Raw genomic sequence first — 13,893 nt, forward strand, 5'->3', positions numbered from 1 at the left:
CCAATGGTATATAGAAATACAATTAATTTTTGTCTGTTGACTTTATATCCTACACCTTAACTCAACTTGTTAATTGTAGAAGCTATTTTGAAGATTCTATGGATTCTCTTTTTTTTTATTTTTATTGATGGAGAATATAATCTCTTTTTATTATATTTACTGATATAACATATTTCTTTTTTGATATTTATTTTTTAAAGACTGAGGTATGATTGATGAAAAATTTGTATATTTTATATACTTAAGGTGGAAAACATGTTTTTGTTTTTTCATAAACACAACAATTCAAGGAATACACCATGGTGTTTTTATATAAATATACCTTTATAATGATTCCCACAATGGAGCTAATTAACATATTTTTCACCTGTCATAATTATCATTTTTCTTGTGTTTGGATTGAGAACACTTGAGATCTATTACCTTAGCAATTTTCAAATATGCAATACGTTATTATTAACTATAGATACCATATTGTACATTAGATCTCTAGAACTTATTGATCTTATAACTGATAGTTTGTACCCTTTGATCTGTATCTGCCTGTTTTCTCTATTCCCCATCCACTGGCAACCACCTTTCTGCTCTCTGTTTCTCTTAAGTTTGACTATTTTAGATTCGACATGTAAGTGATATCAAGCAATATTTGTCTTTCTGTGTCTGGTCTATGTTACTTAGCATAATAGTTTCCAAGTTAATTCATGTTGTTGCAAATGTCAGGCTTTCCTTCTTTTTAAAGTCTGAATAGTATTCCATTGTGCATACATATATAGTACATAGTTATCATATATATGATAAATTGTGTGTGTGTATATATATAGATATATACACACACACACACACAATGGAATACTATTCAGCCTTTAAAAGGCTGAATATAGACAAATATTTTATATATATCACATGTTCTTTATCCATTCATTCATTGATGGAAGCTTAGATCAGTCCCATATCTTGACTATTGTGAATAATACTGAAGTGAAATGGAAGTGCAGATATATCTTCAAGACAATGATTTCATGCCCAGAAGTGGGACTGTTGGATCATATGGTAGTTCTGTTTTTAATTTTTTGAGGAACCACCACACTATTGTCCATAATGGCTGTATTAATTCACATTCTCACCAACAGTGTACAAGGGTCCCTTATTCTCCACATCCTCAATAACACTTGTTATCTACTTACTTTTTGATAATAGTCAAACTAACAGCTGTGAGGTGGTATCTCATTGTGATGGTTAGTGCTGTTGACCACCTTTTCACATACCTGTTGGCCATTTGTATGTCCTCTTTGGGAAAATGTATATTCCAATCTTTTGCCCATTTTTAAATCAGGTTTTTTTGTTTTTTTTGTTTTTTTGCTATTGAGTTATGTGAATTCCTGATATATTTTACATATCAACCACCTATTAGATATACAATTTACAAACATTTTCTCCTATTCTGCAGGCTGCCTTCTCGTTTCCTTCCCTTTGCTTTGCAGAAGCTTTTAATGTTGGCAATAATGTTATGTTGGCTAGAACTAGACTCAGATACTGTACAATTTCAATTTTGGGGAAGAGCCAGTGTGGGGAGTAGTTGTAGGCTAATATTACTGGTGATAACTAAAAGTTAACTTAATATAGAACAGGTCATTTTGATGACTGATGCTAGTTCTATCAAATTTTAAGCGGCAGTGGTGGCATTTGTGGTTGCAGGTTTGGATGTATTGACAAAAAAAGTCAAATGCTGTAAAATATTTTAAGAGATTTATTCTGAGCCAAATATGAGTGACCATGGCCTCAGGACACAGCCCTCAGGAGGTCATGAGAACATGTATCCAAGGTGGTTGGGGTACAGTTTGGTTTTATATATTTTTAGGGAGGCACCAGACATCAATCAAATACATTTAAGAAATACATTGGCTTGGTTCAGAAAGGCAGGACAACTCAAAGTGGGGGCTTCCAGGCTAGAGGTAAATTTAAACATGTTCTGGTTGATAATTGGTCTAGTTTATCTGAAGACCTGAGATCAATGGAAAGGAATGTTCAGGTTAAGATAAAGGATTGTGGAGATCAAGTTTTATTGTTCAGAGGAATCTCTCAGAAAGCAGACTTCAGAGAGATAGCAGGTTGTAAAATGTTTCTTATCAGACCTAAAAGGGTGCCTGGCTCTTAGTTGATTATCTCTTGGATCTGGAAAGAAAGGAAGGAAAACAAAGGGGGAAGGATGTTCTCTATAAAATGTGGAGTTCCTCCACAAGAGACTTTGCAGGACAATTTCAAGGTATAGCAAGGAAATATACTTTGGGGTAAAACATTTTGATTTTTTTGCCCTTGTTATGCCAGAGTCAGATTAGAAAGTAAGTCACAATATATGGGGTTAAATAAAACCCATCCGATGAGAATGTATGGTTTGTAGGGCATGACTCCCCAGACCCCCTAGAAAGGAATTTGGGCAAGATAAAAAATCAGAGCTTAGTCCTCAGATGAATAGGTGGAGATTATACATTGTTGGAAAAGAGTGATGAGCATTGTTACTGTAGGCTAAGTAGAAGTTACAGTAGTTATAGGTTAAGTGGAAGTAGATGCAGATTCAGTTGAAGGGAATGTAGTTGTTGATTCAGTCAGAGATGGTAGAAGTGCTGATTGTTTGAGTTGTCAAGTAAGTTTAAGTTGAAGTAGGACTTGATATTGTTGAAGTTGTAACAGTTAGAGTCTGTTAAAGTGACTGCAGCCATGGTTCCACTTGAAGTGATAGGAGTAGCTGTTATAGTTGCAAACTAAGTTGAAGTGGTAGAGGCTGAAGTTTCAGTTGAAGTGATGACTGTGGCTGTTCAAATTATAATTGATTGGCAGCTGCAGCAGATGTAGGTTCTGTGGAAGTGGTGGCAGTTGTAGCTGTTGAAGTTGTAGTTTCAGTAGCTGTACTTGCAGGTACAGTCGAAGTGGTGGTCATTGTAGGTGGACAAGCAGGAGAGGGTGTTCCAGGTTTGACAGTCACACACTCTCCATTGTTTGTGGATAGTTGGATAACAATGGAGGAATTGGCAGATCCTTTGTTATTCACCAAGCATACTATAAGTACTCCAATTGCTGTCATTATCACACAGGCTAAGAGACAAGCCAGGAAGACTTTCCACATAGACCAGTCATTGCAGCAATGCTCTTTTACCTAAGCATGTATATAAAAATATCAGCAATGAGAAACAAAACTGCTTGTAATTTATCATCTCTTTTAAATTACTTATAACTTATTGCGTTAACATCATTTGAGTCACTATGTGTCTCTGAAAGTTGGGCTTGAAGTCCATGTTTTCATGCAGGTAGAAATAATTGTCCCTTACATTAGAAGAAAGACAAATCTGCAAAGTCTCATCTTCTCTTATCCTATTTTCCATTTGTCTTTTTAACAGACTTTATTTTTAGAGCAGTTTTAGGTTGACAGCAAAACTAAGCAGGAAATACAGAGATTTCCCATATCCCTCCTGCCGTCACACATGTTCAGCCTCACCAATTGTCCACTTCTCCAATCGGAGTAGAACATTTGTTACAATTAATGAACCTACAATGATATACCATTATCAGATTACTTTAGGGTTCACTCTTGGTGGTGTACACTGTATGGGTTTGGACAACTATATAATGATATGTATTTACCATTATAGTATCATGCAGAGTAGTCTCACTGCCCTAAAAAATCCTCTGTGTTCCTCTTATTCTTCCCTCTCTCACTCCTACCTTTTTTTTAATGTGAGCACTATATCTTATATTGTTGTTGAGAAGATTAAAAATAACATACATAAAGTTACCACTTTTCAAAAATATTATATTTGGTTTTGATGCAGTATAATATAGAATTTAGAAACAAGGGCTTTGGAGTCCAACAGATTATTTCATAATTACCTGGATGAAAGCAAGATCTTCAAAGAATAGAATACAAAACTTGTACCTTTCAGACAGAATACAGTAGGTCTGAAATATTACAAAACATGGGCCACGGTATTTGTTGGAAGACTAGAGTTTCATGAAAAGCCTGATGACACCAAGACAGCAGCAAAAGAATGAGGGCAATGGTCACCAAGGCCAGGGAAATGAGGGCCACTAAGACCAAGTTAACCCTAGGACAAATAACATCCTCTTTCCTTGATGGGAGGCACTGAAAACGAGGTTCAAGAAAAGAAAGTGGCAAAAAGGCTTATGTACATCTGGGAGAGGATTCTATAATACTGCATTACACAAACTTAAAAAGAGCCCTTTAGTGACATTAAACGCTCATGATCAGACAGAAGGAAACTATGTTCTCCTCCTGCTTTGGCCCCTTCTGGCAAAAACCGTGTGAGTTCTAGCAACTCTCTAAACTTTCCTGAGCCATATTTTCCCTAATTGTTAAATAATTTAACGGGACTAGATCAGCCATTCTCATCACTAGTTGTACATTAGATTCATCTGGGTAGCTTTTAAAAACTATTGTTGTATGGGCCCCACCCCCAAGAGTTTCTGATTTAATTGGTCTGGGGTGGGGCTCAGGCATTTGGTTTGTCCTAAACAGTCCCCAGGTGATTCTAATATACAGTCAAGTTTAAGAACCAGCAGAGGCTGGGCATGGAGGTTCACGCTTGTAATCCTACCATTGGGGGAGGCTAAGGTGGGTGGATCCTTTGAGCCCAGGAGGTTGAGACCAGCCTGGGCTACATGGCAAGACCTCATCTCTACAAAAAATACAAAAAATAGTCAGGCATGGTGGCATATGCATGTGGTCCTAGCTACTTGGCAGGCTGAGATGGGAGGATTTTTTAAGCCCAGAAGGGTGAAGCTGCAGTGAGACGTGATTGTGCCATTGCGCTCCAGCCTAGGTTACAGAGTGAGACTCTGCCTCAAAAAACAAAAAATAAAAAATAAAAATAAAAAAAAGAGCCAGCAGACTTGATGTTATTGAAGACCTCCTTCAATTCCATGATTGATATGGATTACTTTACCTCTACAAACAAGAAGAAACATTTTCTAACTCCATCCTACTGAGCTTATTTATTATTTCACATTGTCCCAGAAACAGTATAAAGTTCATGTTGTTTTGTCCAGAATCAAGAAACAAAGCTCAGAGGCTCTCTACTAAGTCTCTGTAACAAGACTAAGCAGGGAAAGGAAGGAATGCCAGAGTTTGTGGAACCAAACCAAACTGCGAAGCATATTGGTAATTTATAGTCAATGTTAAATTTCTATACAACGGCTGAAGACTTAAAGATACAGTCACGAGGTAAAGTTCATTCAGCCTACAGGACATGAGGTCAGGAACCAAGGAGAGCCAAGTCTGGTCTCCAACGCTAGTGGAGACACTTCAGAGAACAGTAAGGTTTCTGTGTCAAGGTCATATACACCAGAGGACAGAACCCAGGGAGTTAAAGAAAGTGCCACACACAGGTTCAGAGGCTGCACAGAGTAAGAAAATAAGGTGATCACCAAAATAATAGGACCTGGGAAACTTTAAATATGACAGTCTCCCATCAGAGCCTAATGGTGAATTAAACCCTAATATTGCCAACATTCTTATTCACCCGCCCCTCCCTAACCTTGCATTTGCACCTTACACTTATTCCTTTGATTTTCATGTATGTTTTGTATCTATTATGGATATTTGAGTCCCCAGTTAGAACATTAGCTCTTGGAAAACAGAGACTAGCAAATATTTATTTTCTTGTGAATTGCCTCACAGTGACTTGTACCTATACTGAGAATACAGCAGATGCTTAATACAAACGTAAATGAATTAAGTAATTAAATACATTTCTTGGGAAATAATAGGCAAAGTACATGCCCTTATAGAGCACATCCCAACCTGAATAAAAGCTCCTGCGCTAAACATTACCTGTGTGTTACCGGATTCTGATTGTAGACATCTTGAATGTGCAAGGACCCCTGGGCTCATGCAGACCCCAGTTAAGTTGGGAGAGACATCACTGGTTATATCATTTGAAGGTGGACACCAGCGTATGGAACTGTGAGCCTCTTGGTCATTTGGACATGTGGTTGGCTACAAAGGCAGACTAGAAGTGAGTAGGAAGCCTAGGAAACCATGGCGTTGAATTGCTAAAATAAAACTCTTCTATCAAACATACCTAAGAGTATGACTTTTAAAAGGAATAAATGTTTTCTCATGCCCTGAAGATAAAAAAAAAAATCTAGACATTTATTATATATTATACTTTAACTAATTTTGGTAAGTTACTAAAGTTCTAGTTCAGGAATGTGTATCCTCATATTACACAAATGGATTGAATATCCTTAACGTTGCAAGCTGCCATATGTGGAACATATATTAAGAAGCCTCTATAAGGAAGAGGATGGTGAGCTGAAGTCCTTGCATCTTATTGGGTACAACCTGCTCAGGTCATTTTGGAAATGAAAATATTGAAGTAAAAAGAGTTGAAATGATTTGTCATTATGACACAACAGAGAGCATGGGAGCTCGGACCTTCTGGTGTTAAGGCCCATGTACTCCACTACACTATACTAGGAATAGTATATTGTTATGCTACACCATGCTATGCTAGTATAGTAATGTAGTATATACTATACTACATGATACTAGTGAAAAATTCTTACACAAAGTGACTGCTTTACATAATTCATACCATGCTCTATCCAATGGAACTTGCAAGCCTATGACAGTGACACAGAAGACAAACCATTGGTCAAATTTACAGTATGCTTTTGCTGGGTCCCTCTTGGGCATAGAGCAATGTAAAAACAGTCCACAACAATACAGGTTTCTACTCTCAAGGAGTCTATATACTAACAGGGAGACAAAACAGGTTAGTGTATAATTAACAAATAAATGCAATAATTGTAAATTATTCAGAAGAGGTGAATATGGATTGAAAATGACTGAGTTGGCGGGGAAAGACTTCAGGGAAGGGGTGTGTTAAAAGAGGGGAAGGATAAGATAAAGTGAATATGAGAAAGGAGTAGATTCAGGAATTTATGGATCTTGTGGAAATGTTTTTTGTTAGTTTCGTTTTGTTTTGTTTTGTTGAGATGGGATCTCTCTCTGTAACCCAGGCTGTAGTGCAGTGACACAATCATGGTTCACTGAAACCTTGACCTCCCAAGGCTCAAGCAGTCCTCTCATCTCAGCCTTCTGAGTAGCCATGACTACAGGCGTATGCCATTATGCTCATTTAATTATTTTTGATGTTATTTTTCATAGCGATGGGGTCTCCATATGTTGCCCAGGCTGGTCTAGAACTCCTGGGCTCAAGCAATCCTCTGGCTCTGCCCCCTCAAGGTGCTGGCATTGTAAGCATGAGCTGCTATACCCAGCCAAAAGTTTTATTACATATGAAACATAATGTAGAATTATCTAAGGCTCTTCATCTCACAAGAAGATAATGTTTACTTTGTAGCTGTGAATCAAGGTGATCTTGGGTCACTCCTCAATCAGCTTCAAAAGGAGAATACGGTTGATTTAATAACCCATTACTAGTAGTTATAGAAATTACTGGCCAATGAACCAGTGAGTTCCATGAAAATTGTCAAACCAGAATGGTATATAATCATTGACCCATTAGGAATTATCATTAAAAATACAAAAATATAAAATTATCATTAAGTAAGATGGGATACTCCTGGCAGTAGACAATTAGCTAAGTTAAGTTTTTCTGTAAGTATAATATCAAAGAAATAGATATCAGTCCCATGTTTATCAAATATGAATAAACAAAATTCTACTTAATATTCATTACGCAAATTTGAAGAAGTTGAATTTACCTTTGTTAATACCCTTGCTTATTTAACTAGATGCTGATCCTGTTGTTTTCATTACATCCGATTTGCTTGTGGCTGGTGAACCTGAACATTTTAATGCACTTTGCAAACAAAGTGAAACTCACTCAGCGGGGCAGTTTCCCAGAATTTTCTGGCCCTGTTAGAATCCTAGCCCTTTCAGAGAGGAAGATGATGGGTGGGTCTACACTAAGGATGGGGAATCTGTGATCTAGGCCTAGTTTGCAGCTTAAGTAATAATTTTACTGTGTCAGGTTGCTCTGACTCTTAGTACAGGTGGAGTCTCTTTTCCAAACTGGAAGAGTTGAAGAGCTGTAAATAATGTTTAACCAGCATTAGCGTAATCCGCATTAGCTAATAATGGCCACAGGCAACTGAAATGCGTTAGTTGTACTTACTAAAGTACATTCTATAAGTTTTTTACCCTGACTTTATAAGAATTAACTTGAGATTTCTTAGATCCCTAACGGAAAAACAAAGACACCAAAATTTAGTTTTGTTGTGTTTATAATCTTCAAATACTTTTAAAATTCCATTATTGAATTTGGTCTGAAGAGAAAAATATTGTCGTATCTATGCCTGAATAATATAATAAAGTAAAATATTTAGTCAGCTATCCAGATATATGCTGTAAAAAAAAAAAACAATGTAAGCTAATATTTGTAAACATCTTTACATTTGTTATTATCTAGAAAAACTATCAAGATGATACATACCTGGCCAAGTATATGTTTTTTTTCCATCTGAGTATTTGGACATCCTGAAGAGCCAATTACAGGGTTGCCTGAGCAACTGACCAAGCAAACTTCCAGACACCAACCCAGGGACTGAAGATCTTGTTTCTTTTGGTGAACCAGAAATCCTCTATAGGAGTTTTGTATTAACACGTACTGAGAAACAGGACTTTCTTCTTTGGTTTATCTCGTGAGTTATACAGGCTGATTACCACAGCTCCATATGACAAAAGCAAGCTATTTCTTCACACATGTTTCATTCATTCTTCAGGCAGTGAATTTTAACTCACCATTTTAATTTTCATTACATGTCCTTCCTTTTTTCTGAAGTCAAAGGTTATTTGGTTGGATATAAATAGATACATAAAATCTGTATATGATACAGATATATGATTATGAAACTATACACTGAAGGCTTGGTTTTTGGTATAAAATATTTTTTAAAAAGCAGACAAAATAGTCATATTTTGACATGGTATTTTTGGAGGATTTCTTTCTTAGGAATATTAATATCTAGGATTAATATCTGGTTTTTCAGCATATTTAGAAATCTGAGTTCTGACAAGTCTAAAAATTCTAAGCATCAAATTGTAAAAATGGAGCTTAATAAATACTGACATCAGTTTATGTTTACATGAATGTGTATATAGAAAGTTAAAGCGTCTATTTGTATATCCTATGGCCATAGAAACATTTCTAATACTTTATATCTATACATATTTAAATTAATACCTAAATATATAACATAGCAAAATAAAACATGAAAGTTACAGCACAAAAATTGATACAGGGTTGCTCTTTATTTTGGAGGAGAATGCAAAATTATGATCTTGGTTACATAGTAATAAAGAGGTTAAATTGCTTTTAAATTCTGAAAATGAAATTGTAATATAGGCAAACTATCAAAATGGAGCAAGGACACTCACCCGCTGGTTTTCAGAGTGTTCAACGTTCAGTATGTATTTTCCATGTTTTCTGTCCATTCTAGAGCTGCCAATATCACAAGCTTCTCTCCAAAAATATTTTTCAATTTGTTCATTGCCCTTTATATCTGCAACCAGGAAACAATTAAAACACTGGTGGAAATCAACTATGATGCATCAGTACAAGTGTGGATTAAACTAAATACTAATTATTCACTAAAACAGGATCCACCTCAGAGGAGGAAATGAAATGTTAATTGCAGAAAGATGCAAGAAAACCAATACTTCTCTGAGAGCGATTGTGACTGCTCCCTCTGAAAACCTTACATTATTCTTCCATCTCTCCTCTTTGGCCCCATCATTCAGGAACTCACCTTTTATTTTAGGACTGACCCCAGAAAAACATTCTGAGATAGAAATTTACCATTGCTTGCTTCCTACTCAAGCACGAATGTCTCTCTCCCCTTGTTGGCACCATCTCTTAGGTACCCATGACCTCAGGGAAACTTCACCTTTTCAGTCCCTGGGTTGGTGTCTCTTTTGTCAGTTGCTCAAGCAATCCACACTCATTAAAAACTATTAGAATCAATGTCTTAGGCAATAATGTCAAAGGAGTGATGGAATATTGAAAATCTTTAAGAAGAGAGTTTTTTTATTTTGGTCAAAAAATCTAATTTGTCTTAAATTGCAAAATGATCAACTCTCGTATTGGTTTATTCACTCAACAAGTGAGAATGTGGAGTTTCAAAAGTGTGCCAGGTATTTTTGTAGTGCAGAAAGTTCCATAATAAAAAACAAATTCCTATTCTCTTTGTATGTGACACTTTTGGATTCGGAATATTTTTAAAGTTTAATCTTTTAAAGTTTAATCTCTTATAAATGTATTCAATACCTTCAGGTTGTAAGCTTTACCTTTGAACTGTAAAATATAAAGAACATGGAAAGCTGTCTAGGAATTGAAAAACTGGGGAAAAATTGTTCCAAAGAAGAGTTTAAAATATGATGATTTGCTACCACATGGATGAAACTTGAGGACATTGTGCTAAGTGAAATAAGTCATCACAAAAAAGACAAATAGTGTAGATTTCACTTATATAACATACCTAGAATAGTTAAAATCATAGAGACAGAAAGTAGAATGTTGGCTGCCAGGGGCTAGGAGGAGGGAAAAATGGGGAGTTATTGTTTAATGAATATACAATTTCAGTTTGGGATGATAAAAAGAGATCTGGAAATGGGTGGCAGTGATGGTTACAGAATATTGTGAATGTATTTAATACCCCTAACTGTATACTTAAAATGAGTAAGATGATGAACTTTGTGTTGTGTGTATTTTACCACAATTTAAAAAGTGAAACAGAAACGTAAAGATTTACTCTTCTTGAAGGAAAGCAAACAGCCAGTGTATAGCCATGGGGTACAAGGGACGAACATGGGTTGAAGGTGTCAATAATATTAAAAATGACTTTTGAATGACTTTTTGATTCATTTGAAAATCAGAAGAATATTATTGTTAAACCAATAGTATACATTTAATTGTATATTATTTAAAATATTACTACAATTTTATCCTGCAAAAACATTTCATTTGTCACTAGAGCCACATAGCCACGGTGGAAGTGAAACTCCATTACTATTGATGGCATCCATACATTACATCAGTGGCATAAAGAGTGGAAGATTATTCTTGTCACTGGAGTCTCACCCTCACAATCTCTAACTGGCCAAGCAGTTACATGACTCAGTCACAACATTTTGGAGAAAATTTTAAAATTTAAAATTAAAAGAAACAGTAACATAAAAATAAGACAACACATTATTCTGTAGCTAAATATATCATGTGAAAGTCAGATTTTTCTTTATTTTACAAAGAATATTTCTTCACCTTGTATTATGAGGAAAAATTCTTTGAATTCCTCAATCTAAATCTTAACAGAAAAAGCAGAGCACACCTGAATTGTTAGAATGACAGAGAGCGTGGATACCTCTCATTACCCTGTTAGAGTTGCCAATAAAGGATCTTTGTTCTGAGCGGGATTTATAATGAAAAAAAGAAATCTGAAAGTCTTGCTGGCTGACACGTGGCTGAGAGAACTCTGGTAGCTGGCCATTTTTTTGCACTCTAAGGTGGCAAGGGGAGGAGGCCGTTTTTCGGTCATCCAATAAAGAAGTGAATTGGCTGTTGTCTCAAAGCCTAGGTCAAAGTTGATTTTTAAAAATCATCTTACTCAAAAATTTTCTTACCTGAAATTTTGGTAAGCTCTGATTATTATTTCTTTGGTCTACTGATAAACTGAGAGCCAGCATGACAGCTTCAGCCATGTCATGCTGGCTCTCAGTTTATCAGTAGACCAATGATTTTAGACATTTTAGGGAAAGGGGTTATTATATTTCATCTTTTTGTCAGACACAGAATTTCAAAGCCTAAGTAAAATGCTGGCATGCAACCAAAAAAGCATGAAAGAGCCTTGTGAAGAAGATAGAAACTGAACAATAAATTTCCAAACTGCCCTGTCAAAATTACCAAAGAAATTTGAACCAATCATTAAAAGTAAAAATAAAAACTGAAACATTCTGTAAATTCATATATATTTTTTCACAACACATTTAGCATGTTCTTTATTGTATTGTTTACAAAACTGAGCCAATACTTATACCAATTATTCCTTTACTGAATCAAAAGTAACGAAAAAGTATTTAAGCAATACAATTGGATTAGAATAATTAGTCCTATTCGAAATAGAAACTTCAGGAAGAAAACATGTTTTGATTTATATCATTGAATTTTCTAATTCCAAATGTAAAGTTTACTTATAAATTTTAAATATGGTTGTATTGACAAAGCACAGTCTTCCATTAATTTATTCCCAACTGTTTATTGAGTGCCTAATGTATCACAGGCATATCTGAAACCTGGATATCAAATTAGCAGCAACCAAGACAGACAAGACCTCTGCTGACACTCTATTCTTTGTTAATGAAAGCTTGACTTTTGATTTTAATTTTCAAATTTGTTTAAAGTGTTAATATTTTTGTTCAACCAAAGAAAATGTTCTCTTTCAGCTTTTTGTATGTTGGAATTAGAGGAAGGACCATAATGATAAATATATATCAACTTCTACAGAATAAAAGGCAACTGTATAATTCGCCTGTGTTTGAGGACAGTGACTGGGAATTCATGACTTACCTAAAAGCTGGTATTCCATTTTTGGATGACCTTTGCTATTTGAAAGTTCTTTCTCTTATAGAGCCAAAATTTTCCTTGTTTCTCTGGCTGACTTACACCCTGGTCCTCCTATCTGGAGAGACCCAAAATAAAACTATTTTTTCTTCAGAATATGGATCTACAATCCCTGATAGACAATTCCAAAAATCCAAAAGGCTTTGCAAACTGAAAATTAATGTGAATGTTTGGCACAAATTTATTTGGCAGTAAAAATTAATATAAACAAACAAGGATATTTTGAGTCTTTAATAAATTTAGCATTAGCATGGTTATCTATATGTTCAATTACAAAAATATTAATGTGTGTTGCAGGCTACCAACATGTATTGTATAATATGCAACATACGTACCATATTTCATCGAATTTTAAAAATTTTGAATTATGAAACATATCTAACTCAAGCTTTTCACATGAGGGATGATGGGTTTGTAGAAATGTTACATTTTTTTTTTTTTTTTATAGCCAGGACCTCACTGTGTTGCCCAGGCTGGACTTGAATTCCTGGGCTCAAGTAACTCTCCCATCTCAGGATGCCAAGGAGCAGGAACTCCAGTTGTGCACCATCACACTCATTTGTGTAAAAGTTTACAATTTTTTAAAGACAGTTACATCCCTCCTTATTCTCATTGTGCTGAAAAACTATTTCATAAAAGACTTGCATTACTAAACTGACTCTCATGACTGGCATTTTAAAACTGTGAATGAGAAGAAGAAAATACAGCTTCATCAATTGTGAAAAAATATACCACTCTGATGGGAAATGTTGACGATGGGGGAGGCTATGCATGTGGCAGGGACCATCAAAACATATTTTTCCTCTCTGTAACTTTTACTCAATTTTGATGTGAATCTAAAACTACCCTAAAAAATAAAATCTATTTGAAAAAATAAGAAAAATAATAGCTTTAATTGATGGATCACAGGAAATGGTGCTACCCTTAGGCAACCTCTGACATAGATTTGATTTTACCATAGTATTACTGACATTATAGAAATGTTTATGTCCCCTCCAATGGGCGTACCACACTGCCCAAAGCTAATCCTTGTAACACCTACAATTAAGTAGTACTATCCCCACTTTTCTGATGAGACATATATGCTTTCAGTGACCTTTTACAAACTCAAGATTAGAGTGTGTGGCTCTCAGGATATCCACTCGTTTCTTGTCTGTGGCCATTTATTAGTGTCTAGTGTATACCACACTGAGCCCTAAGAAGGATAGGGAGAAAAGGTGAAAGACAACTCAGAGCT

At 35.4% G+C, this 13,893-nt stretch overlaps 1 protein-coding gene across 2 annotated transcripts; it reads right to left on the bottom strand.

The window, feature by feature from the left end:
• Positions 1-1,472: 1,472 nt before the first annotated feature.
• DYNAP (dynactin associated protein) lies at positions 1,473-12,710 on the bottom strand. 2 transcript variants are annotated; one of them, XM_050767898.1, is made up of 3 exons: positions 12,603-12,710; positions 9,419-9,543; positions 1,473-3,151 (listed from the first exon to the last, which is right to left on the bottom strand). In XM_050767898.1, exons 1-3 carry the CDS (start codon positions 12,619-12,621, stop codon positions 2,819-2,821), a joined length of 477 nt encoding a protein of 158 aa, XP_050623855.1. In that variant the 5' UTR covers positions 12,622-12,710; the 3' UTR covers positions 1,473-2,818. The 2 variants fall into 2 exon arrangements, with proteins under 2 accessions (XP_050623855.1, XP_050623854.1); XM_050767897.1 differs by lacking the exon at positions 12,603-12,710 and adding an exon at positions 5,843-6,007 and having other exon boundaries at positions 9,419-9,599.
• Between the last annotated feature and the right edge of the window lie 1,183 nt (positions 12,711-13,893).

This window comes from Macaca thibetana, chromosome 18 (assembly GCF_024542745.1).
Source record: "Macaca thibetana thibetana isolate TM-01 chromosome 18, ASM2454274v1, whole genome shotgun sequence".
NCBI classification, from domain to species: domain Eukaryota; kingdom Metazoa; phylum Chordata; class Mammalia; order Primates; family Cercopithecidae; genus Macaca; species Macaca thibetana.

What these genes read in the sequence shown, in the direction of transcription:
- DYNAP (XM_050767897.1), bottom strand. Translation starts at nt 9,475, where the DNA reads ATGGACAGAAAACATGGAAAATACATACTGAACGTTGAACACTCTGAA. An exon ending in AACACTCTGAAAACCAGCGG is followed by an intron (nt 6,008 to 9,418) that starts GTGAGTGTCCTT and finishes CTGCCTTTGTAG; the next exon opens with CCAACCACATGTCCAAATGA. An exon ending in CAGAATCCGGTAACACACAG is followed by an intron (nt 3,152 to 5,842) that starts GTAATGTTTAGC and finishes ATACATGCTTAG; the next exon opens with GTAAAAGAGCATTGCTGCAA.